Source organism: Cydia splendana, chromosome 13, assembly GCF_910591565.1.
Source record: "Cydia splendana chromosome 13, ilCydSple1.2, whole genome shotgun sequence".
Taxonomy (NCBI): Eukaryota; Metazoa; Arthropoda; class Insecta; order Lepidoptera; family Tortricidae; genus Cydia; species Cydia splendana.
The window spans coordinates 14,263,281-14,289,220 of NC_085972.1; the positions used below are offsets into that span (position 1 = coordinate 14,263,281).

At 38.7% G+C, this 25,940-nt stretch overlaps 1 protein-coding gene and 1 long non-coding RNA gene across 2 annotated transcripts in view; both read right to left on the reverse strand.

Annotated features, from left to right (window-relative positions):
• Window positions 1-25,940, reverse strand: part of LOC134796182 (ATP-dependent translocase ABCB1-like) — a 51,715-nt gene that overhangs the window by 21,923 nt on the left and 3,852 nt on the right. The window contains exons 5-13 of the mRNA XM_063768168.1: window positions 23,448-23,619; window positions 18,867-18,997; window positions 18,403-18,627; window positions 17,620-17,745; window positions 7,303-7,506; window positions 6,983-7,153; window positions 6,366-6,543; window positions 5,623-5,691; window positions 11-171 (exon numbers count right to left, since the gene is read on the reverse strand). Of these exons, the coding sequence (XP_063624238.1) occupies window positions 11-171; window positions 5,623-5,691; window positions 6,366-6,543; window positions 6,983-7,153; window positions 7,303-7,506; window positions 17,620-17,745; window positions 18,403-18,627; window positions 18,867-18,997; window positions 23,448-23,619 (1,437 nt within the window). The remainder of the gene's footprint in view (window positions 1-10; window positions 172-5,622; window positions 5,692-6,365; window positions 6,544-6,982; window positions 7,154-7,302; window positions 7,507-17,619; window positions 17,746-18,402; window positions 18,628-18,866; window positions 18,998-23,447; window positions 23,620-25,940) is intronic.
• On the reverse strand, window positions 11,665-13,833 carry LOC134796259 (uncharacterized). The gene is made up of 2 exons (XR_010144908.1): window positions 13,726-13,833; window positions 11,665-13,452 (listed from the first exon to the last, which is right to left on the reverse strand). It is a non-coding gene; the product is annotated as an uncharacterized LOC134796259 (long non-coding RNA).

Genomic DNA, 25,940 nt, shown 5'->3' on the forward strand with positions numbered 1-25,940 from the left:
GAATATTTACCCCGAACAACTGACCAAAAGCCAGAACAGCTAGAGGTAAGGTGAATCCGACAACAAAACCGCAGATACATCCAACTAATATCAACTTCCACTCTGGTGCGTTGAGCGCTAGAGCATCTCGAAACGCAACGCTTTTTACTTCTTCTCTTCCTCTTGAGATATCTGAAAAACAATGATCTCGATAGAGTATCTCGAAATGTAAATTTACCTATATGTATTGGGCAGTATCTTGTTATCGCCATCAACATGTCATGGCTAGTGCTGGTGGCCATGGCTAGTTCATAAACAGCGAAATCCTCCTGTCATGGATAGATATTTAGCCAACGGAGATGAATAGAACAAATAAAATCTTAATTATTGTAGAGCTCCAAAATTTTTTTTCAGGTTAACCTTTTGAATGCCACAGAAGGCAATGCAAAATCGTGACAAAGACGCCAAAGACGGCATTTAACGTCGATCGTTTTTTGATGAAAATCTACTGAAAAACACCCCACTGTTAGGTTGGCATTATTTATTCACAAAACTAAATTTTACCCCCGCGGCGTCAGTGGCACGGCACATGGATGCACTAGTCCGGTGGCCGGCTGCATGAAACAAACCTCATCAAAAAATAGAATATACCTACCCTGTAGAGGTACCTGACATTTAGTAGCTTCCAACGCACTTGGTCGGCCTAGGCTTAACCTGGCAGATTTTGTACAAATGGCAAAAACGTTGGACAAAAATTCATCAAAAAAAACCTCATCGAAAAATAGAATGAAACTTGTATGGTAGGATACCTGACCTTGAGGACAGTAAAAAAAAATTGGTCGGCCTCACCTTAGCCTGGCAGTTTTTGCAGTCCGACCAGATTTATTGGGTCACGTGAGAGCTACAATTTACCTCATCGAAAAATAGAATGAAACAAACGGATTATAATAGCTAAAATAAGCCTGTTGACGTATGTCTTGGTCGGCCTCACCTTAACCTGGCAGTTTTTGTAGTCCGACCAAATTTATAAAAAAATCATAAAAAATTTTTGATCGAAAAATCGTATGAAACTGGTATGGTACGATGGCTGCCTTTGAGGACAGTAAAAAAAAAGTGGTCGGCCAAATCCTGTGTTGGCAGGTTCCTGTGTCCGACCAATTTTGTGGTACCACGTACCACGTGAGAGCTACAATTTACCTCATCGAAAAATAGAATGAAACAAACGGATTATAATAGCTAAAATAAGCCTGTTGACGTATGTCTTGGTCGGCCTCACCTTAACCTGGCAGTTTTTGCAGTCCGACCAAATTTATAAAAAAATCAAAAAAAATTTTTTATAGAAAAATCGTATGAAACTTGTATGGTACGATAGCTGCCTTTGAGGACAGTAAAAAAAAAGTGGTCGGCCAAATCCTGTGTTGGCAGGTTCCTGTGTCCGTCTAATTTTGTGGTACCACGTGAGAGCTACAATTTACCTGATCGAAAAATATAATGAAACAAACGGATTATAATAGCTAAAATAAGCCTGTTGACGTATGTCTTGGTCGGCCTCACCTTAACCTGGCAGTTTTTGCAGTCCGACCAAATTTATAAAAAATTCATCAAAAATATTTTTATCGAAAAATCGTATGAAACTTGTATGGTACGATAGCTGCCTTTGAGGACAGTAAAAAAAAAGTGGTCGGCCAAATCCTGTGTTGGCAGGTTCCTGTGTCCGACCAATTTTGTGGTACCACGTGAGAGTTACAATTTACCTCATCGAAAAATAGAATGTAACAAACGGATTATAATACCTAAAATAAACCTGTTGACGTATGGCTTGGTCGGCCTCACCGTAGCCTGGCAGTTTTTGCCGTCCGACCAAATTTCTGGTACCACGTGACAGCTACAATTTACCTCATCGAAAATAGGATGAAAAAAAAAACGGATTATAATAGCTCTCGCTTATTAATTAAATGTAAAGTGTAATAGCTAAAATAAACCTGTTGACGTATGGCTTGTTACGGACGGCTTTCATAAATTCAATGTGGCAGTGTGCGGCAGAATCCACTTGCATCAAATTTGATGCAACACATTGTGGCTGGACATTAAGAGATGAAATGTATAAGATCAAATGGTTTGAAGGACACATAACGCCTTTGCGAGTCGAAGAAATAACAATAGATAAGTCGGAGTCTGGGGAAAGTTCGTCAGACTTCGACTCCGAAGATGATTATGATTAACAGTAATTATTAACAATAAAAGGGTTATTCCCACTAGTTACCACCAAGTTCTTATCAGTGGTAACTACTGGGAATTATTTTCCCACCTTTTACCACTGGTAACTATTGGGAAAAAAAAATTCCTAGTAGTTACCACCAACTCGGTTTGGTGGTACCTACTGGGAATTTTTATTCCCAGTAGTTACCACTGGTAAAAGGTGGGAATTTCTTTTCTACAAACCGAGCTTCGAAGAAGAAATGCTACAGTTGATGGAAACAAGGCTGATTTGATGCAAAGATAATCACTTAATATATGTGTATTTTACCGTTTATTAAAATTTTGGAAGGCTCACGTGCAGTTTTTCCTCTTATATTACAAGTGTTCGATTGAAAACTAAGCTTTGGTGTATACCTGGATCACCTGCATGTACAAGAAGGCGTTTCATATACGCCCGCCCATCAGATAGGTACACAAAGTCATGATGCGTATGGAATACAGCATGTGTGGCCAAGCCATTATGCCCTAAATTATGTACTACTTCGTTAAAACTTAGCTTACCTGTGTATTTACTCTTTCCAAAATATTTATCTTCCTTAAAATGCAGCCTACACAAACGGTCTTTGTCATTTGCCTTAGTTTTTGGTACTCAAAGCTTTTTCTCACCGATTTATGCATATCGGGTCCTTGGCAAAAAAGGGAGATCCTATAGGTATATTTCCACAATTTGTCGCACACTATTGCAGTATTGTGGAGAAAAAAAAACATACAACCGAATTGATAACCTCCTCCTTTGGGATTTGGAAGTCGGTTAAAAAAGGAGAATGTTTACAATTTATTGGAAACAATGTATGTGATTTGACAGTGACAGCAACTCCACTATGGAGGCGCCACCTGGCGTGATAAAATGTCAGTTATGCCTCCTCATTATATCTGTAGTGGAAAAGTAGGATATACGATTCAAAACTTGTCAAAAATCGATGAAAACCTTTTTATTTTTGACATCTGTGAGACATCATTTCAACGTAAGTGTTACTCTGAAACCACGTCAGTAGTTATAAAACGTTATTTAGATATTAGATAGATTTATGAATAAAATTTGAACTGAATGTTTTCTTTTTTTTTTAAAGCCCTCTAAGACCTCCATGGACTCATTTACTTATGACTTTTTTCAGTTAGCATTATTAAGTTAAGTTCAAGCTGCGAAGAAACCATATTTTCCATATAGAAATTATTATTCTTTATAAATGTGGTCGGACTGCAAAAACTGCCTGGCTAAGGTGAGGCCTACCAAGACATACGTCAACAGGCTTATTTTAGCTATTATAATCCGTTTGTTTCATTCTATTTTTCGATCAGGTAAATTGTAGCTCTCACGTGGTACCACAAAATTGGTCGGACACAGGAACCTGCCAACACAGGATTTGGCCAACCACTTTTTTTTTACTGTCCTCAAAGGCAGCTATCGTACCATACAAGTTTCATACGATTTTTCAATAAAAAATTTTTGATGGTTTTTTTATAAATTTGGTCGGACTGCAAAAACTGCCAGGTTAAGGTGAGGCCGACCAAGACATACGTCAACAGGCTTATTTTAGCTATTATAATCCGTTTGTTTTATTCTATTTTTCGATGAGGTAAAATTGTAGCTCTCACGTGGTACCACAAAATTGGTCGGACACAGGAACCTGCCAACACAGGATTTGGTCGACCACTTTTTTTTTACTGTCCTCAAAGGCAGCCATCGTACCATACCAGTTTCAGACGATTTTTGGATAAAAAATTTTTGATGATTTTTTTATAAATTTGGTCGGACTGCAAAAACTGCCAGGTTAAGGTGAGGCCGACCAAGACATACGTCAGCAGGCTTATTTTAGCTATTATAATCCGTTTGTTTCATTCTATTTTTCGATCAGGTAAATTGTAGCTCTCACGTGGTACCACAAAATTGGTCGGACACAGGAACCTGCCAACACAGGATTTGGCCAACCACTTTTTTTTTACTGTCCTCAAAGGCAGCTATCGTACCATACAAGTTTCATACGATTTTTCGATAAAAAATTTTTGATGGTTTTTTTATAAATTTGGTCGGACTGCAAAAACTGCCAGGTTAAGGTGAGGCCGACCAAGACATACGTCAACAGGCTTATTTTAGCTATTATAATCCGTTTGTTTTATTCTATTTTTCGATGAGGTAAAATTGTAGGTCTCACGTGGTACCACAAAATTGGTCGGACACAGGAACCTGCCATCACATGATTTGGTCGACCACTTTTTTTTTACGGTCCTCAAAGGCAGCCATCGTACCATACCAGTTTCAGACGATTTTTCGATAAAAAATTTTTGATGATTTTTTTATAAATTTGGTCGGACTGCAAAAACTGCCAGGTTAAGGTGAGGCCGACCAAGACATACGTCAACAGGCTTATTTTAGCTATTATAATCCGTTTGTTTCATTCTATTTTTCGATCAGGTAAATTGTAGCTCTCACGTGGTACCACAAAATTGGTCGGACACAGGAACCTGCCAACACAGGATTTGGCCAACCACTTTTTTTTTACTGTCCTCAAAGGCAGCTATCGTACCATACAAGTTTCATACGATTTTTCGATAAAAAATTTTTGATGGTTTTTTTATAAATTTGGTCGGACTGCAAAAACTGCCAGGTTAAGGTGAGGCCGACCAAGACATACGTCAACAGGCTTATTTTAGCTATTATAATCCGTTTGTTTTATTCTATTTTTCGATGAGGTAAAATTGTAGCTCTCACGTGGTACCACAAAATTGGTCGGACACAGGAACCTGCCAACACAGGATTTGGTCGACCACTTTTTTTTTACTGTCCTCAAAGGCAGCCATCGTACCATACCAGTTTCAAACGATTTTTCGATAAAAAATTTTTGATGATTTTTTTATAAATTTGGTCGGACTGCAAAAACTGCCAGGTTAAGGTGAGGCCGACCAAGACATACGTCAACAGGCTTATTTTAGCTGTTATAATCCGTTTGTTTCATTCTATTTTTCGATGAGGTAAATTGTAGGTCTCACGTGACCCAATAAATCTGGTCGGACTGCAAAAACTGCCAGGCTAAGGTGAGGCCGACCACTTTTTTTTTACTGTCCTCAAGGTCAGGTATACTACCATACCAGTTTCATTCTATTTTTCGATGAGGTTTTTTTTGATGAATTTTTGTCCAACGTTTTTGCCATTTGTACAAAATCTGCCAGGTTAAGCCTAGGCCGACCAAGTGCGTTGGAAGCTACTAAATGTCAGGTACCTCTACAGGGTAGGTATATTCTATTTTTTGATGAGGTTTGTTTCATGCAGCCGGCCACCGGACTACACCGTTTGGCGTTCAAAAGGTTAAATGTTTATACGTATTTTTCAGTGAGGCCACGTGGGGCTAGTTTGTACATAAAATAAAAGTTTATAAAAATACGTACGTACAGCTGGTGTACCGTCCGGAATATCATGTTCACTTATAGATCTGTCCTTATGCCTAGAGCCAGCATCTGAAAGTAGGTTATTGATCTACTTAGCTACTACATATTTAATTACACAAATGGGTCTACCGAGATATAATTTCATTGTTTTACCTTAAAATTCGACGTTTCAGCTGAGTTGCACCAGCTGTGGTCACGGAAAGACCACAGCTAGGTCTAGTCCAGGTCTTTCCGTGACTACAGCTGGTGCAAAAACAATGAAATTATATCGCGGTAGACCCGTTTGTGTAATTAAATATGTGTACAAAACGCGAGAGTTTAAAGTGTTAATATACTTAGCTACTGCCTTGTGTGTAATTTATATCTAAATCTTATGTGTTACAGCATGGTATGTCTCTGTCATATGTAAACGGGCATTTCTAGTCGGATGCGCTAAGCTAGGTTGTTTGCATTCCATAAAACCTACCTAAAGCCCCCTCTAGACTATGCGCGTGAATCGCGGGCGAAGCCGCGAACACGAGTGTGGAGTCGATTTCGCTGGCTACGAAAATCGACGCCACACTCGCTTTCGCGGCTTCGCGCCGCGATTCACGCACGAGTGTGGAGGGAGCTTAAGATTAATCGGCGTTAGTTAACGCAACAGGAACACACCGGCGGCGTTTCGTTTTCTAAAGAGTCTCCACTGTGCCACTGACAGTAAATGATAGTCGATCTTCTTGGATTCTTTTCATAAATAAATTTACCAATTAAAGCTGGCTCCTGAAGCTTCACCATATCATAATAGAGCCCTTTTTTCGCGACAAGTTCCGCGTGGGTTCCTTCTTCAACAATGACTCCGTCCTTCATCACACAAATTAAGTTCGCATTTCTGATCGTCGATAACCGGTGAGCTACTATAACGGTTGTTCGTCCTTCGGAAGCCTGTGAATACGAGAGATTAAGGTAATAATACGTTTTTTCCATGGTGGTGGAATTGAAAGGCATCACTAGCAACGGTAATCAAGCACTGCCAGCCAAGGCGGATTCCAAAATCAGTAGGTAAACGTTTACCAATAACAGATTTCTATACCTATACTGTACAAGTGTTATGCCAAGCGTCGTCTTTATTACGTGCGGTTTTGATTTTATACTCCAGATTCTTCCAAAGTTGGGCTGCTTTAACTCTGATATAATTTGGCTGTTATTTTAATGTTTTTCAGATTAAACATCTGTCCTGTCTGTTCACCGTCTTTCTGTCGTCTTTATGTTTGTCTTGTGCATGACCGGCAAATTATTTCGTTCCGTTTCAAATTTAAATGTCCGGACAGCTCAGAGGTTGGAAGCTCGTACACCTTAGATCAAAGACAGCACCAACACTCACCTTTTCTAAAGCAAGTTGAACCTCCATTTCCGAGGCCATGTCAAGAGCGCTGGTGGCCTCGTCCAACAGCAAGATGCTTGGATTGCGCACCAGAGCACGGGCAATAGCTATGCGCTGTTTCTGTCCTCCTGACACGGAGACACCGCGCTCTCCAACGAGCGTGTCGTAACCCTGTTGATGTGTTAAACATTGCAGTCTACAATTACGTTCTTGTCACTTATAGCAGATTGTAAGCCATCAGATAACTCGATAGATAAAATGAAAGAATGCATTATAGGGTGCATAAACCTAACTAAATTTGAGAAGTTCTAGACAGCTACCATCGGTAATTTTAGTATGAAGTGATGCGCGTTGGCCTGCTCCGCGGCCGCCCGTATGTCAGCATCCGTGGCGTCCTCTTGGCCGTAGCGGATGTTCTCGCGGACGGTCGTGTTGAACAGCACAGGTTCTTGCCCCACCAGCCCTATCTGCGCGCGCAGCCACCTCACTGACAACTCTCGTACGTCATGTCCGTCCACACGCACCTACAAAACGACGTGCACGTGAAACCACCATACATATGTAGGTAGGTAAAGCTTGACCAGGAATACATGATCATGCGCCATGTCGCGGAATTTCATTGGAACTAATTTCTTACACTGGCAATAATTTTAATGATAGGTTGTCACTGTTGTCAGTGTCATTGTGGCGGTTTGCTTGAATACTACTTAAGTGTTGAATATTAAATTATAAATGACAATAAAAACTTTTACAAAAAAAAAAGATAACCGACTTCAAAAAGGATAAAATAAAATTTTATCCGTTTTTAAGTATATGCGTTACCAACTGATATGTTTGAAGTCGGTGCCAAGACAAATTTGAAGCATACCATGATTTTAGGGCGATTCGATAAGAATGTGGCTATATGTACGTTGGATTACCTTACACGACACGACAGCAATGATCATACTTTTTGTAGATACCTAAGAACACACAGTCAATCCACCTTGGCGCAGTCCGTAACATGTTTGTCGGTACTAGTATAAAACCAATGCGATTGCCGACATGTTTTTTAAAGAGCAAGTTTTACAAATTTTCGAACTGTCCATAGTACTCTGGTGTGGGATTGGGACTGAGTTATTTCCCGCCCCTTATCCAGAGAACTTGATTTCAACATATAAAACAATTCAAGGACCATGTACAGGGCTTTAACTTTTTACCTGCATGGCAAATTTCACCAGTTTACATGGCAGTTGTTTGGCCGAAAAGGTGACAAAGAGACAGACAGAATTACTTTCACCATTATAATATTAGTACAGTTGTAATGTGATTTATACACAAAGCTGATTATTTTTGACCGGTATTGTTACTATTTGTCTTGGCACCGACTTCAAACATATCAGTTGGTAACGCATATACTTAAAAACGGAAAATATTTTATTTTATCCTTTTTGAAGTCGGTTTTCTTTTTTTTTTGTAAAAGTTTTTATTTTTCCATTTTTAGTTTTAAGGCATTGTTAAAAGCTTATGCATGAGTGACGTGTGACGCATGAATAAAAAGCATAATAATGCGTATCACTAAATTCGAAATCATTCCTGTCACTACACAAACACAAAATCCATCCTCCGCCCCGCCACTGACCCAATCCCTCAACCCCCCGATAACTCAACCTCACAGCACATCAACCCCTGATCACGGTACTCCTCGACTACCAACCCTTCAACTGCCATTTCCCGACTCCTCAGTAGCCTTACCATAAGTCTAACACTGACATATTCGCTAGTGTGTGCGTAACTAAAAAAAAAAAAAAAATAGTGATTTTATTTATAGGAAGCTACTAAAGTATGAATAAATACCTACGCAAGAGTAACATAACAACATAAGATGTACTAATTAAGGTATTAAAAAACATTCACTACCAACTTGGATAATATAACAAAATTACATATTTACTTATTATTTAACAAAATATACAACTAAACCTATTACAAATAAAAACTTATACCTAAACACACTCGATCAATTAATAAATTAACTCTAAATTAAACTAAATTAAAACTAAGCTAAATAAAGCCACAACCGAGAACTCAATCAAACAATCCGTCCCGCGCCCTTCCAGATGCAAAGGTGCCCATCACGCTGGCCGCGTTGCCACGCTGGACCGCGATAGACAGCCTCTGCATCAGGAATGACCCGGAACGAGGGTCATGACCTCCCTCCCTCAAACGTTGCCCCAATTCACTCAAAAAATTTTTGGCCTCGGCACACCAACACCCGGACGTCTCCACTGCCAAAGGGACAAAAAGATATTTTGTTAGCAGGGCCGAGTACTTATCGCGCTTCCGAAGCGCCGCTAACTCAGCCGCCGCTCCTGCCGCCCGGACCGTCCGGCCCATGTGCGAGGCGGCAAACGTGCTGACACATGTGGCATCCCAAAGTAGACACTTACCCTTCTCCCATGGAATAAGTGTCAGCCCGTCAGGTCTTTTGCCATCGGACCGGCTCAGGCCTGGAGGTTCCAACATGCACGGCACATTCGCAGACAAAAGAGCCCTCCTCACAATGTCATTTAGGGCATGGTGGCGTGGAAACCTCCCCACACACCGACAACAACTCAACGCATGATGGCCGTTACTCTCAACCATAGTGCCACAGATGCATATGTGAGGTTCGCAAACATCGCAGCCCAGGCGAAGAGCAACAGCCACCCGCATGGAGTTGTTGTCGAGAAGGGTACCCATGTGTGGAGAGGGCAGAGCATGCAACCAAGCCCCAGCCTCAGGCCTAGACACTGCCAAAAGCCTAGCCTTGTCCGCACCAACAGCGCCTTCCAGTAGGCCGTCAAAAACTCGCCTCACACCTATGTCATCCCATAACCGTTGACGGTCGAGTTTATCCGGCATCGGCACATTCGGGTTGAGAGTCCTCCAGGCAGCCACAGCATCAGACGCAAAAGGGATTGTCGGCCTGTCACCATTCACGGATAAAATTTTAGCGACTAGGCCCACAACTCCCTCTGACGATGCCAAGAACGCCGGTAGACTGACATCCCGTGCCCGCCTTATGCCCAAACCACCGTTTCGTATGGGCAAGGACGCCAGAACCCACTGATCCGAATTGAGGGAGACATTCAGCAAACGCTCCACCGACTCCTTCAACACATAGTCGAAGGAGTCAATATGATCAGGGTACAACCAAGCTGGTACGGTGCGCAGAAAGTAAATGATTTTAGGGACGGCAAAACATACCCGCAGAAGAACCAGAGCTACATGGGCCGGAAGATCCCCCAATCTCTCCGCAGCCATCAGGAGGAGCTGCCTTCTCTCTTCAAAGGCCTCAGGAATCGCCTCCGAACAAATTGGAGAACCTAAAAGAGCGAAAGACTGAGCTGACACCTCCTTGAGTCCAGGAAACAAATGGCTAAAAGTAGCGAAAGAATCACGGGCCTCGGCACTGCAGGGGAAAAACTCGCACTTTTTAGGGTTAACCTCCAGACCTAGAACCGCGCGCGCGTGCGTAACTTACTTTCTATGCGTCTCGCTTGTAGTGGCATCCTATTAGTGCGAGCGAGATGTATAGAAAGTAAGTTACGAAGACGTTAGCGAATATGTAGTAGTGTCAAATTCGTGGTAGGGCTGCAGTTGTACTTCATCAAATTGGTGATTTTCGGGGGGAAATGCTTAAGTTGCTATAGAAAACAACGATGTCGCCATACTCGTGCCTTTAAAAATTGAGGAGTTCCTTCATTTCCTTATGAATTCCGTCATCAGATTAGAACCAACAATATTATGGGAACATCTTGGAGGTAACTTCGTTCAAACGAAAAAAGAATTACTCAAATCGGACCACGGGTTCCGGAGTAATCTACATTTATAAAATCATCATCATTATCATCAACAATCATCATCATCAGGTCCACTCCATCATATTCATGGTTTTCAAGAGGAAATGCTTGATTTGCTTAAGACAATACCCAAATCACCATACATGTGCCTTATAAATTGAGGAGTTCCCTCAATTCTTCATGGATCCCATTATCAGAACAGCACCAGATTAATGTGGGACGCCCTTGGAGGCAGTTCCCTTCAAACAAAAAAAGAATTGCTCAAATCGGACCACGGGTCTCGGAGTAAGCGCTGAACGTGCTACATTTTAAGAAATCGTCATGATTATCATCAAAACAATCATCATCATCAGGTGAACTTCATCAAATTGGTGGTTTTCGAGAGAAAATGCTTGAGTTGCTTAAGAAAATACCCAAATCACCATACATGTCCTTTTTAAAATTGAGGAGTTCCCTCAATTCCTCATGGATCCCATCATCAGAACAGCACCAGATTAATGTGGGATCACCTTGGAAGTACTTTCTTTCGAACAAAAAAAGAATTACTCAAATCGGCCCATGGGTCTCGGAGCAATCGGTGAACATACATAAAAAAAAATATAGCCACAACCGAATACAGAACCTCCTCCTTCTATGAAATTGAAGTCGGTTAAAAAATGGCCAAAACTATACATAATCAAGAGCGAAACATTGTAAATAATGTAAATAATAAACTGCTGGAAAAGAACCGTTCGGGAAATTAAACTATTTCGCTACGAAACATTTCCAAATTAACATCAGAGCTGACAGATAAACAAATCAAAATGTCATTATAGTCTGGTTATTACGACTTGGTTATGTTATGTTATACAAGCGAGGAAATACTTAAGAGTCCTTACTCCTACAGACGAGCGTATTTTGCAAAATGCTTCCTTTTTCATTTAAGATTACGACGTAACTATTAGTATTTATTCAAAAACTGATAACGTACTTAAATAATCATTTCTTAAACTAGGGGCTGAAAACGTTCAAATTTTCATTTTCTCTTTTTGAACCTAAAATAAATGAGTTCTCTTAGGAGTCTTTTTCAAATTTTGCAGTGAGAAGGGTCGTTTCGGTTCTCAATTTTGCAGTAAACAAGAATCATTTGGTACATGAATGATTACAATTCAACTCACCATATCTTGTACGAGGGGCTGACATGCTTGAAAATCGAAGATTCATTTTAAAAAATTGATAAAAAACCTTCCGAGTTTTCTTCATTTTTTTGGTGAAAACAGGGTTACATTACATTTTTTTATCGCAAATTGGACTTATATTTTGCCCCAAAAATAATATTTTATCAAATTGTAACTTTATGTCTACTCATAAAAAAAAAATCATAACTATAGGACCTACCTAGCCGTAAATCTATATTTTTTTAAAGACGTATAAATCACGCTGCACCGACACCGCGCGCTCAGTCTCCGCCGAGTGCGCTTAGGGGACGGACCTGTGCTCGACCGTCAGGCGTTCGTTGCTTTCGTAACCATCGAGAGAGTTCCGAGAAGTGCTGTATACTATGATTAGAAAATCTTGATCCAAGGGTGTACATTTTTTACACCATATTTAATTTTAACAACCGACTCTCGCTTATGTGATAGATTTTCAGTGTTACTTGAATTCTGGTTAGGGTTTGCATTTTTATTATACCCGGACGACCTGGATGATGTCCAGGTTCTCATGATGGAGTCAGGAATGGTCACCGAACTCCTAATCTACTCATCATAACTCCATCGTGTTTGGGCTCAATAGATTTTCCTTGACGAACACCATCGATCTAGATGAGGTCCAGGTTCTCATGATGGAGTCAGGAGTTGGTCACCAGAACTCCTAATCTACTCATTAACACTCCATCGTGTTTGGGTTCAAATGATTTGCCCTGACGAGCACCATCTATCTAGATAAGGTCCAGGGTCATGAGACCCTTCTGGTGACCAACTTCTGACTCCATCATGAGATGGTCACCAGAAGTCCTAATTTACTCATCATAAGTCCATCGTGTTTGGGCTCAATCGATTTGCCTCGACGAGCACCATCTATCTAGATGAGGTCCAGGGTCATGAGACCCTTCTGGTGACCAACTCCTGACTCCATCATGAGATGGTCACCAGATGTTATAATCTACTCATAATAACTCCATCGTGTTTGGGCTCAATAGATTTGCCCCGACGAGCACCATCGATCTAGATGAAGTCCAGGTTCTCATGATGGAGTCAGTAATGGTCACCGAACTCCTAATCTACTCATCATAACTCCATCCTGTTTGGGCTCAATAGATTTTCCTTGACGAACACCATCGATCTAGATGAGGTCCAGGTTCTCATGATGGAGTCAGGAGTTGGTCACCAGAACTCCTAATCTACTCATTATCACTCCATCGTGTTTGGGCTCAATCGATTTGCCTCGACGAGCACCATCTATCTAGATGAGGTCCAGGGTCATGAGACCCTTCTGGTGACCAGCTCCTGACTCCATCATGAGATGGTCACCAGATGTTCTAATCTACTCATCATAACTCCATCGTGTTTGGGCTCAATAGATTTGCCCCGACGAGCACCATTGATCTAGATGAAGTCCAGGTTCTCATGATGGAGTCAGGAGTTGGTCACCAGAAATCCTAATCTACTCATTATCACTCTATCGTGATTGGGCTCATTAGATTTGCCCTGACGAGCACCATCTATCTAGATGAGGTCCAGAGTCATGAGACTCTTCTGGTGACCAACTCCTGACTCCATTACGAGATGGGGTCAGGAGTTGGTCCCCAGAAGTCCTAATCTATTCATCATAACTCCATCGTGTTTGGGATCAATAGATTTGCCCCGACAAGCACCATCGATCTAGAATCTAGATGAAGTCCAGGTTTTCATGATGGAGTCAGGAGTTGGTCACCAGAACTCCTAATCTACTCATCATAACTCCATCGTGTTTGGGCTCAATAGATTTTCCTTGACGAGCACTATCGATCTAGATGCGGTTGATAGATTATTAATATTATTTTATTTTACATACATACTTACAAATAAAGCTTCAGTTGCTTCCCACAAGGATCAAGTAAACCTTATAAATCAACTTCGTTCTAAATAAAAACCGGCCAAGTGCGAGTCGGACTCGCACACGAAGGGTTCCGTACCATTATCTATAAAAACGGTCACCCATCCAAGTACTGACCCCGCCCGAGCCCGACGTTGCTTAACTTCTATCAAAAATCACGTTTACAACAGTATGGGAGCCCCACTTAAATCTTTATTTTATTCTGTTTTAGTATTTGTTGTTATAGCGGCAACAGAAATACATCATCTGTGAAAATTTCAACTGTCTAGCTATCTCGATTCGTGAGATACAGCCTGGTGATTGACGGACGGACGGACGGACGGACAGCGGAGTCTTAGTAATAGGGTCCCGTTTTACCCTTTGGGTACGGAACCCTAAAAACGGAGATACTTCTGTTTTAGACATAAAATCGAACTTCAGAGAGTTCAGTAGTTGTTACTTGCAGGTACTCTCGAATTTATTGTCATTATACAGGGTGGCCATAAAATAAGTGCTTTTCCGCTGCTGGCAAGAAAATGGTTGCTGGAAAAAAAATTACCCTCCCATAGAAAATGGACTAGACAAAATGTATGAAACAGCCAAATTTTTTTTTCGCGATTTCGGGGTTGGTCCCATCGCGGTTCGCGGTTGCTTAGTTCAGTATAATCCCTAAACCTCCCTGGCAACGGGAATGCACTTATTTTTGGCCAACCTGTATATATTATTATTTAATATAACCTTATCTTTAAAACATTTAATTATTCAACTTCCTTGGTGAACTGACTTGAATAAGTTACTTGACTTCGTGGATGAACTTGTCACAATAATTCCATGACATACAGAGGTAAACAATCATTATTTTTTACTCGTCGTTGGTTATATATTATCTCATCACATATACTCTATTGACTACTACCATGCTTATAAAATAAAATACAGAGTGCCAATATAACGTTAAAATAAATTTACTTGCAAATTAAATTGAAAAGTATCAAAATTATTCTTGTCTGCGTTGAAACGCGCTTAGCTTTGCCGGCGCTCGCGTACCGAGCGCTAACGCCATCTATCGAGTGTTATTTCGCAAAATCGGTGAACGCTCTAAGGAATAAGGGCTCTTAAAGTACAGTAAAAAAGATGTGTTTGAAAAATATTTACTATGGGCAAAGATACACACAACATACATTTTAATTTTTAGTTTTAATCTTGTGTCGATAAATGGCAATAAATTTACAGTGACTACAAAATTTACTATGACAATAACTCTCTATACACTCTATTCTCATTGCTTGGCTTTGGAGACGATCAATTTTGTTCATTGACAATGTAGCAGACCCTATGTAAGGTAATTTTGACCTATGTGTGACGCGTAAGAAAATACATGAATTTTATACGGTAAAAACCGACAATAAAAAAATGTGAACACCGAATATTTGGATTCTGATTATGATTAGAGTGAATAAAAGTATGTAAGTCAAAATAACGAGTTGCCAATCCACATCAAGGCCGGTTCACTTCCTAAGAAAGTTATGTCCCCTTAAGCCGATCACTGACTAACAGGCCGCCGGACGATATCGGCCTGTCAGTTAGAACAAAAATTTGACAGTTCCGAACAACTGATCGGCCGATATCGTCCGGCGGACTGTTAGTCAGTGGTCGGCTTTTTATAATTACGCATGTGTGCGCCTGAAGCTTCTATGTGTGCTTTGGCCTCCTAGAAAAAGTTGCCAGTAATAAAAATAAAAACATTTCGCTACAGCAACATTGCTCCCAACTGTGATTTAAATTATAATGAATTTTATACATTATTAATCTTAAAATCGGACACTTTAAAACTTAATTACACGCGATTGAGTCCTGTTTTATAATTAATATTTGCTTCCAACTCTGTCTTTATCAATGTTCATAAAATATATATGGAGGGTAGAAGTACGTCTACCCATGGTATAATAATATACTCCGCCTGGTACTCCATTCCCGTCTTTTCTAGGTCACCTAACTGACACGGGCCTACGTCATCATGCGACAGCGCTATATGATAATATGCGATAGCGCTATATATAGCGGCCATGTTGTTGTGACGTAGGCCCGTGTCACTCTGGGAATGGAAGACCATGTTTTATTAGACTATGCGTCTACCCACCATAATAAAAAAATATATTTGTCAATGACTCTGTCCAACTGCTGTGGTTATACTTCATAGCGAAAATTGTATTTATTAAATCGTTAAATAATAAATACAATGTAGCGGTACTACCACTTAGACTCTGAATCTGTACCAATGGATTACAGCACAGCAATGCACATAGAAAATGTGGTAAATGCGGAGCAACCACTGTTGAAGATACTTACATATTTGAGTGAAATTCACAGTTTTACTAGGTTCAGAAGGAACCGCGTCATAACGCATCTGGAAAGCGTATTAACCGTGAAGAAATGTATGAATACAAGTTGGAAATCTGTGTAAAATTCCGTGTGTAGACTTTAGTGTATCTGTGTGTGTAAAGTGGGCTTACATTGCAAATATACGACAAATAGTGTAAAAGGTAGGCATGCCTAAAGTTATTTGTATTATACTGAAAACTTTGTAAATGCGCTTTATTAACGTCTATTTTTATTGAGTTGTCAGGGTTTAATTTTCAGTGTATATTTATTTAAGTAAAACATGTTTTAATAAATAATACAATGCATTATAAACATAAATGGATGGTGTTTAGCAAAAATGTGTCAACCCACATTCATTTTGCAATAAAATGTCAACTACAAGCGTCAGTTTTTTGAGTTGACATCTTATTGCGTAATTAATGTGGGTTGATACATTATTGCTAAACACCATCCAAATATGCCTTTTATTTAAATAACTTGTATTTATTGTACTTAATTCGTACACATATAAGTCTATAGCATACGCTAACACACTTTCATACATCTAACTTAAATATAAATGGCTTAACTGTGGTAACACAATGGAATCAATTAACTTTAGACTAATTACAGTAATTACAGGTGCTTAACTAGGTATGTACAATTTTTTTGCAATTCACTCTTATACGAGTTTTAAAATAGAAATTGTGTCTAATAATAACTGCTGTCTACGTTTCTCTATTACCTAATCTTCTGATGCTTTATTTCATGCATGGTGTAAAATAATTTATTTTAAATACCTACAGTCAAATACCCTATTATTAGCCCGGATAGCGCTCATAGCAATGATCCGATTTTTAAACAAACCAATTATACCTACTGTAAATTTATCTTAAAAACAAAGGATAAGTAGGTACCTTTTAAATAAAAAAATGTGTAAAATGTTTTTATTCAGTTGAAGAGTTTTTCCAGTACAATAAAAAATCTATTTAATTCTGACGTTCGTTTCTTAAGCCCTCTCGTATTTTAATGCCTCTCATTATGTAGCAGTCACATAAACTACTATAATTGAATCAAGTTTTCTTTGTTTTTTAGTTAAGTATTTGTTTTTTTGATTGACATGTTATCAAATATTTATTTAATTGTAACTATTGTAAACTATGATTTTTACAACATTTTATATTTGACATTGTATTATTTTATTAGTACTTTTCACTTGTTATTTAATTGTTTAATTTTATTATTGAAAACTTATTTATTTATTTGCTGACATGTCCCATCATTACTTAGTTTGATTAGATTATAAGTATGTAATTAGTCCGTAAGTTTTCTAACACAATGTATTATTGTTATAGAATTAAATGAAATGAATGAATGATTAGGACATTATTTACTTACGCTGCCTGCGTCGACATCATAGAATCTGGTTATAAGCTGTATGATGGAGGATTTTCCACAGCCAGAGTGCCCCACGAGCGCTACTGACTGCCCTCGCTTTATACTTAGATTAATGTTTTTGAGAACCTGTTGCAAAACAATAAGTAGTAGGTATAAGAAGAGCAAACCAAAAAGTCTTTAAGAAAAGTATAGTATACCTAGTGTTCTAAATAGGTTACATAAAAAGTAGGTAGGTACTTATGTGATAAAATATCATTGCGTTTAAATAGTGCACCATTCACCATCACTAAAAGATAAGATGGTCAAGCAAATCTTGTCAGTAGAAAAAGGCGCGAAATTAAAATTTTCAATGAGACGCTATCCCTTCGCGCCTACTTTTTTCAAATTTGCCGGCTTTTTCTACTGACAAGATCTCCTTGACCATGTATACATGTCGGCGGCCGATCGTAAGATCAGGCGTGGATCAGGCATATCGTGAAATTCCTAGGCATATCATGAAACGTGCAAATCTTTGACTCCTTCCCTGAGTCGACGGAGCCCCGCTTCCTATTTCTGGGCAGTTTGCCCTTCGGGCATCTGAAGCAACCTAACGAACCTATCCTACCTATCTATTGAGTTAATGTGACTATCGTCAAAACATTACACAGGAACATTACGATCTGCCTGATCTTACGATCGGCCGCCGACATACATATGTAGGTAACTATATGCTAAGTCGAAACCAATAACGTTAAACAGCACCCAGAGCCTGATAGGTGAAGTGGATCTCATTAGGCAACTTACCATTACATCAGGCCTTGTAGGATAATTGAACATAACATTCTTGAGATCTATATAGCCCTCAAAACTCAAAGGTTTTACTCCTGTTTCCTCATAAGGATTTATACTTGGCGTATTGTCAATGAGGCGGAAGATTTGGGCGGCAGCGCCGCAGGCAGTCCCAAAAGTGGTTACCACGGCACCCGCCATTCCAAAAAATTGTAAACCATGTACAACACCAAAAAATACCTGAAATTAAAGGATTCGTGTGTCTCTAATAATTCTGACCATTCACAATTGTCTTATAGATTCGTAGAGAAATTATAGTTATGGTTAATCAATTAAACAATAATTGGTTTTGACAAGATATTCCTCATCATTACAAATCTATCAGGCGCTTTTATACTGTGTTAAGTAGGTATATACTTACTTAACAAAACGGTCCCATTATTTTATATTCGTAAGTACAATTTGTCTTAATTACTTACAGAGAACATGACATTGGCATCATAAGACTCAGGCTCCTCAATCATCAAATAAGCACCAAAGTAAAATGACAAGCCGTAGGAGCAAAATGTTCCAAGTGTCAGTAAGCTCATCGTTAGTCCCGTGAAAATATCTGAAAATTAACTCAGATGTACGCTGGCTCTCTCCGTTGCCCAAAAACAAGCCAAACGCAGGTTTTTAGATTGGGCGATGACACATATGGGAATCACGCCATAACTCATAACTCTCATAAGTAAGAATATTAAGTATCTACATAAGGTAAAGGGCCCCTGTCTCGGCAGGTTAAGGCTCTTGAGAGTTTGTATATTTTTGAAGTGAAAACTTCTTTAGCGGCGCTGAGCACTTTTTGAGGTGGGGAAAAAATGATAAACTCGAGACAGCGTAACGCGTAACGCGTAAGGCGTCTCTCCTCTCTTTCTACCGCACGGTGAAAATGTATGCCTGAGCCTGCTGTTTCATGTAGGCGGCGCAGGGCGCTTGCGTGACTTTATGTTATGTGTGACGGACAATGTTATTCTCCAAAGAACTTTAGTCATAACGTATCATAAGGTCAATTATTTAAAACTGGACTTTTATATTAAGCAATAAAGCTCAATGTTCTAATCTTGTATGGGCTGAAATACGAGGATCTCACAGTTACATTCTAACTTTATATCACTCCAATATAATTCAATAAAGCTACATCTTGATGAAATCGCTAATAAAAGTGAACTCTAGTACTGGTGAATAAAACTCAAAATATCATGACCAAATATAGATGCGAGGTCTGCAAGGTAACTTTACAATTTCTATTCGAGTTTTAAACAATTAACGCTACAAATTTAAGCTCACTGCCCAAGTAACAATTTGTGGTTCTATAGTAGTCGATAGAACGTTTCCCAAATACCACCTAAGGTCCTATAAAAGACCAATGAAGATTGTATAAATCCGAAATGGCGCATCTTATGTGCCATTCAGTGATATAGTAGACCTGTAGCAGTGGCAGTCGTGACGTTTTAGGTCTATAAAAGTGATGTGATGATCACTTTTGTGCTAATTTGTTGTCAGTAACGCCATTATAGTGTTAATTTATACTATAGTGACATTTGAGATTCCATTATAGTGCTTGTTTTATACTATAGTAGTATTTGAAATTGTATTATAGTGCTTTTTTATACTATTGTAGAATTCATAGTTCCTTTACTACGAAATTTGCTATCAAGTTTTCCATCAACTGTTGTGAGTGGTTTTGTTGTGTGTTTACTTCACAAAAACGGTACTAAGTAAAATGGTGATAAGTAAAGACTTTATATTAATATGCGCCATTTAGATGTCGAATAATTCGGTCCTTAGTGCAAAAAGTTTATGGGACGGAAGTTTTACCGTTAGAATAGTATTAGTTTAATGAGGAATTTTAAATGCCCCCTCGATTTATTTATGTTTATAATAAAATAATTTAATAAAATATCATGATATTCACCATAGTTACTACTATACAGCCAAGAAGTAAATCCGACGCTTTTATAGGTTAACTATAGAACTTACGACGAAATATTCACCGCCATCATGATTAAAATTAGGGTTCCAAAAGAATTTTGCTGTGACCCAGTTACACCTACAAACTCTTTAGAAAGATATAGGATTTTTTTTTAATTTAGATGTAGTCATTACTGTTGTTTCCTTTTTCAGTGTGATTGGTAAAAAAAATGTGCTAATAATGGATGTCGATAAATATCTAAACCGTCACGATTTTATGCTTGTATTAAATCATTGATGATAAATCTCACCTACAGTCACTAATATCACTGGGGTCTTTTTTATCAATTCATTAAAATATAAAAATATTTTGTAAGGAACCACATTATGTGGCTTAGGCCTGAACTTATATAAGCAAGATATAAGTAGCCATTACAGATCAAATTTATCATTTACAAGTAGTCGTTTTCTACCTTTATGTATCTAACTCGGTTTATAAAAGACATAAAAACTCAACTATAACGCTGTTGTCTTTTAAAAGAAAAAACAAAACCACTATACAACAGTTTTGTGATATAAAAGAGTCATTGTGACGTTTACAGCGATGAGATATAATAGGGATTTAAAAACTACTAAAGCGCTTTTTAACGCTATAAATATGTCCCAAAAACGCTACTATAGAGCAAAACAGTTCTATAATAGTGTTCATATGACTACTAAAGTATTATGTACTATAGCAGTGATCTCTAAAGCCACTTTATCCTGAAATCGTTGTATAGCTGGGTTTTTGTCACTGTTAGAACACAAAACTATAGCGGCTAGCAGGGAACCTTAATAGCGCAAACTACTAAAGTATTATGTACTATAGCAGTGATCTCTAAAGCCACTATATCCTAAAATCGTTGTATAGTTGGGTTTTTGTCACTGTTAAAACACAAAACTATAGCGGCTTGGCAGGGAACCTTAATAGCGCAAATTAGTTGCATAAAAGTAATTCCAAATACTATTATACAGTAATATTGCTCTATAGTGGTTATATTTGAACCTGTTATAGTACACGCCTATAACGGCTCTATAAAATGATGAAATAAACCTTTACATCAATTGCTTATAGAATATATTAGCTGTATAAGCCTATAGAGCAAAAAGGTGTTGCCAAGCGCTTTTATACGACAGGTGGTCACCTCTGAAACCTTAACACGACGTCTATACAAGCTTTTAGCGATACAAACTAAAATTATAGGACTAAAATGTTACTTGGGTGGCCAGCAATTTCGGAACTAAAGTTTTTCAATAGAAAGGAGGATGGGTCAATTATACATAGTGCTGCAGACATTTTGGACTAGTCATTGAGTTTTCACTTCTGTCGGCACTCCCGGAGTGCAATCCGTTGTTTTTTTTTTAATATTACTAAGCATAACAATACCTTGAAAGCTTTTGAGTAAATTATATTAGTTCTTTGTTAATAATTTAATGTATAAACTATAGGGTTTTAGTTGAAACTTTTTTTATATGATTTTTTTCGTGAACCTCTTATTTGGCTCCCATTTCGTGATACAAATTTAGCTCAGCTCCTAAGTTCGTGAATTCGTTGAGTAATTGGTGATAATTTGCTGATAATAATTTTAAATATTAACCGGTCTTACCTACTTACGACTAATTGTAAGGTCAAATTAAAAATTATATTAAAAAAAAAATTGAGAGCTAGCTTAACGTTTTTTGTACTCGTCGTCTTTAATGGTTGAATTAAGACTTTGTAAACCATATGGGTACTTTAATACTTGATTAAAAGCCGAACTATAAAAAAAAAATTACAAAAAAAATTAACTATCTTATACGTTAAATATAAACATACACAAAAACAAATCCCATATTTTGAACTATAAATAAAATTGTGCTAGTAGTTAAATGAGAATATACGTGGAATATACCTTAAATTTTTTAACTCGGGTCACATTCAAACTCGTTTTATGATAATTCTAGTGAAAAAAACATATACCGAATTTCGCGCATACGAAACTTCATGAAATACATTAATTGTTTTCTAATTTATTTTTTTAATTATCTTCGTTGTTATATTTAAAAACTAGCACTCAAAATGTATGTAGAAAATCCTTGATTCGTTAGTGGTACCGTTGGTACGAAATAGGAGACACACGAAAAATAAAACGACCGCTATTTCGTGAGTTGATTAATTGCAATTTTAAGGTATTTCTATGCATATATTCAGTCTTTTTTCTTATCAAATCAATTACTAAGGAACCCACAGAAACACTCCCAAAAACTTTTATTCGAATGGGTTTAGCTTTTCCTTCCTATAAGCTTAACAAGTGAGAGCGCGCACCTTACGCCTAAAAAAAGTGCACGCATACAACACAGCTGTTCGCGGCCGTCTGACAGTTTCGACCGTCGTATTACTCTCAGTTTAATCACTAAAATATTGGTTATTAATTTATTGAAGAGATTAAATAATACAGATTTTTTTCATGTGTATAATTTGAATAAAAATATTTGAATTCCTTATTATTTGCACCAGAAACAAAACTAAGGGGTCATCCATTAATTGCGTCACACGAATTTCAAGGTTTTTTGAACCCTCCCCCGCTCGTTGTCACACTTGGTAACATTTGGCAAACCCCTCCCCCCCTAGTGTGACGTCACATTTTTTCAACGAAATCGGAAAATCGAATTAAGTATTATTAATTTTTTGTCAAAATATTAGTAAATTTATAACCCAAAACTGATTATGAAAAAAAATTAAACTAATAAAAACGATTATCGTTCCAAAAACTTGTTTTGAACTGTACAGTAAATAAAGTGATTAAAATAAAATTTTGGTTACTGATGAAGTTAAAGTGACGTCACAAAGTTTGTGACTCCCCTCTCCCCCTTGTCACAACATGTCACATTTTCTTGACTCCCTCCCCCCCCTAAACGTGTGATGTAATTAATGGATGACCCCTAACGAAATAACGTACTAACACGAACTTGGGGCCCTTTACCTTATCTGCAATGGGGTCAAGTGGGATAATTAAACTATTGTCACTTGTTGGCATTTATGCCTCGAGGGCGTTGCGGTGTAACAAATAAGTTTGTCTGTTAGAAACCTTTCTTAATATGAATCTGTCGCGCTTTAGCAAGAGGCTCCTTATATCTCTCAATTTCCTTTTCCTGCCCGTTGTATGCATACACCGTGCGGACTGAACTGATCACTTCTTCGGCGATGGCACTTGCTCGACCGCTCTCAACTGCTTCTTTCTTGACCAATCGATTTGCTATCTAAAATGAATAAAGTGTGAATTTTATGTCGCAGGTATTGATAACACAGCCTTAACTAAGCCTTGCCTGTGTCTAAACCCGTAAATATGTATTTATAATCTATGGAGCGGTTTAGAGACTTCGGATTCGTCTTTTGACATTTTCCAATAAGAAACTACCTACCATAGCGATAGCGGTACACCCTGATATTCGGGAATCAGCTGCAAATGGTGTTAAAGATATGAAGATCGGCACGATTAATCTTTAGGCCATTTGAATCAATTTGACCCGTAGCACCAAAAAAAAAACAATCGGAAAGGAGTTATGACGTCATCTTTTTTTTGTATGGAAAAAAAATAATTTTTGTTCAGAAACCTATTCTGTGTGGTATTAAATGAAAGGGAATGTCGAGCCGGTTTCAAAAAATATATCACATTATTATAATACCGTCACATGCATTGAATTAAAATAAAAATAATTTTCAAAACATACCAAGTTTGGGCTCCTCCAGATACGAAACCGATGCATTATTTTTTGTAAAATATACCTCAAGTAATAACCAATATCCTCATATCTAACCCCAAGAAATTAATTTCGAAAATATTAGTTTTAGTATTTTTTTTTATTTTTTATTATTACAAATTGTGATCTATCAATCTATCAATGAAACGGCCTCCAAGCCTAGTCGATAGTGACCCTGCCTATGAAGCAGCAGCTTAATGGATTGCACAACTTCTGGCTAAAGTGGTTCCGATGCTCGCACTCCTGCTTGGCAGCACAATTTCAACAAGCCCTCGAGCTTGGTTCTCTCCCACCTTCCTTAACAACTGGTGTCACCTTCCTGCTCTATAAGTCCGGTAGTACCACGGAAGCGAAGAACTACAGACCCATCACATGCTTGCCTACACTCTACAAGCTCCTTACATCCATTTTGAGAGCAAAAATCAACGCGCACATTGTCGCAAACAATATTCTGGCTTCCGCTCAAAATGGATGTAGGGTTGGGTCCCGTGGTACTAAAGAGCTCCTCCTCATAGACATGACCATCTGCCAACAAATCCGGCGGAACAGGGGTGCCCTCTCGGCCGCTTGGATTGACTACAAGAAGGCCTATGATTCGGTGCCTCATTCATGGTTGGGGAGGGTCTTAGAGCTGTATAAAGTTGATGCAGCTTTGAGAGCCTTCCTAAGCGCGTGTATGAGACAGTGGACCACAGTCCTTCGTCAACCAGGAGGCCGGGATGACCGCCCTGGCCCGCAGGATTTTATAAGGATTGAGCGAGGAATCTTTCAGGGCGACAGTCTGAGTCCCCTGTGGTTCTGCCTAGCTTTGAATCCCCTCAGCACCCTGCTGAAGGATTTGGGACTAGGTTGTCGGCTTCGGAGAGAGGGTGAAGTCATTTCTCACCTTCTGTACATGGATGACCTCAAATTATTTGCACCAAATAGCCAAGACTTGTTGGAGCTACTGAAAACCACCGAAGTCTTCAGTAGTGCCATCCACATGGAGTTTGGTGTCGATAAATGTGCGGTTATGCATGTACAGCGGGGGAGGGTTGTAAATTCAACAAATTTACAACTTTCTGAGACAATGTCTTTCAGATCTATCTCTGAATCAGAAACCTATAAATACCTTGGTATGTCACAGTCTTCGAGCAACACGGAAGAGAGGCGGCATTCGCACTATTTCCCCTCTGCCGAGGTACAAGATTAGCGCGTCAATCTAATCTAGCGCGGGTCATAAAACTAGTTGCACTTGGATTTTTCACTAGACCGAGTCCAGACGCGCGCGTGAACACTGCTGCACAAAAATGCCTGTTTGCTCGGTTTTTTGTTATAAAAAGAGGTCGGGGACATCAAATTTACAAAAAGAAAGTGTTACATTTCACATGTAATATTTTTTTTTTTACATATCATACGTTTAATTACATTCAAACACAATTATTATATTTTAGTCTCATGTAATTGTTGGATTTATCGATTTTGCTCGCTCAGTACAAATTGCGGATCGGTCGAGCGACAAATCCGACTTCTCATCTCTCAGAATACAATAACATACTTCAACGAAAATGTGTTAGTGTGCGTGTTGTGACACTTGTCACTCGTCCGTACACAAAAAGAGATCGAGGTTTGCAAGATTTGTCTTTGACGTGTGTCATTTTCTATGTATTTGTGTCGTCATTACAGATTGGATTTTGTATGTAAGTGTGTGAGAAGTGCGACTGTGTGCACCTTTCCCCCCGCGAAAAATGGCAGAAAGATTTGTACGGTGAGATATCGCTTGGGCCCCTCCCTTCCGATGTGTCGGAAGCCGGTGTTGCTCGAAGGTCACAGTCGTTGGG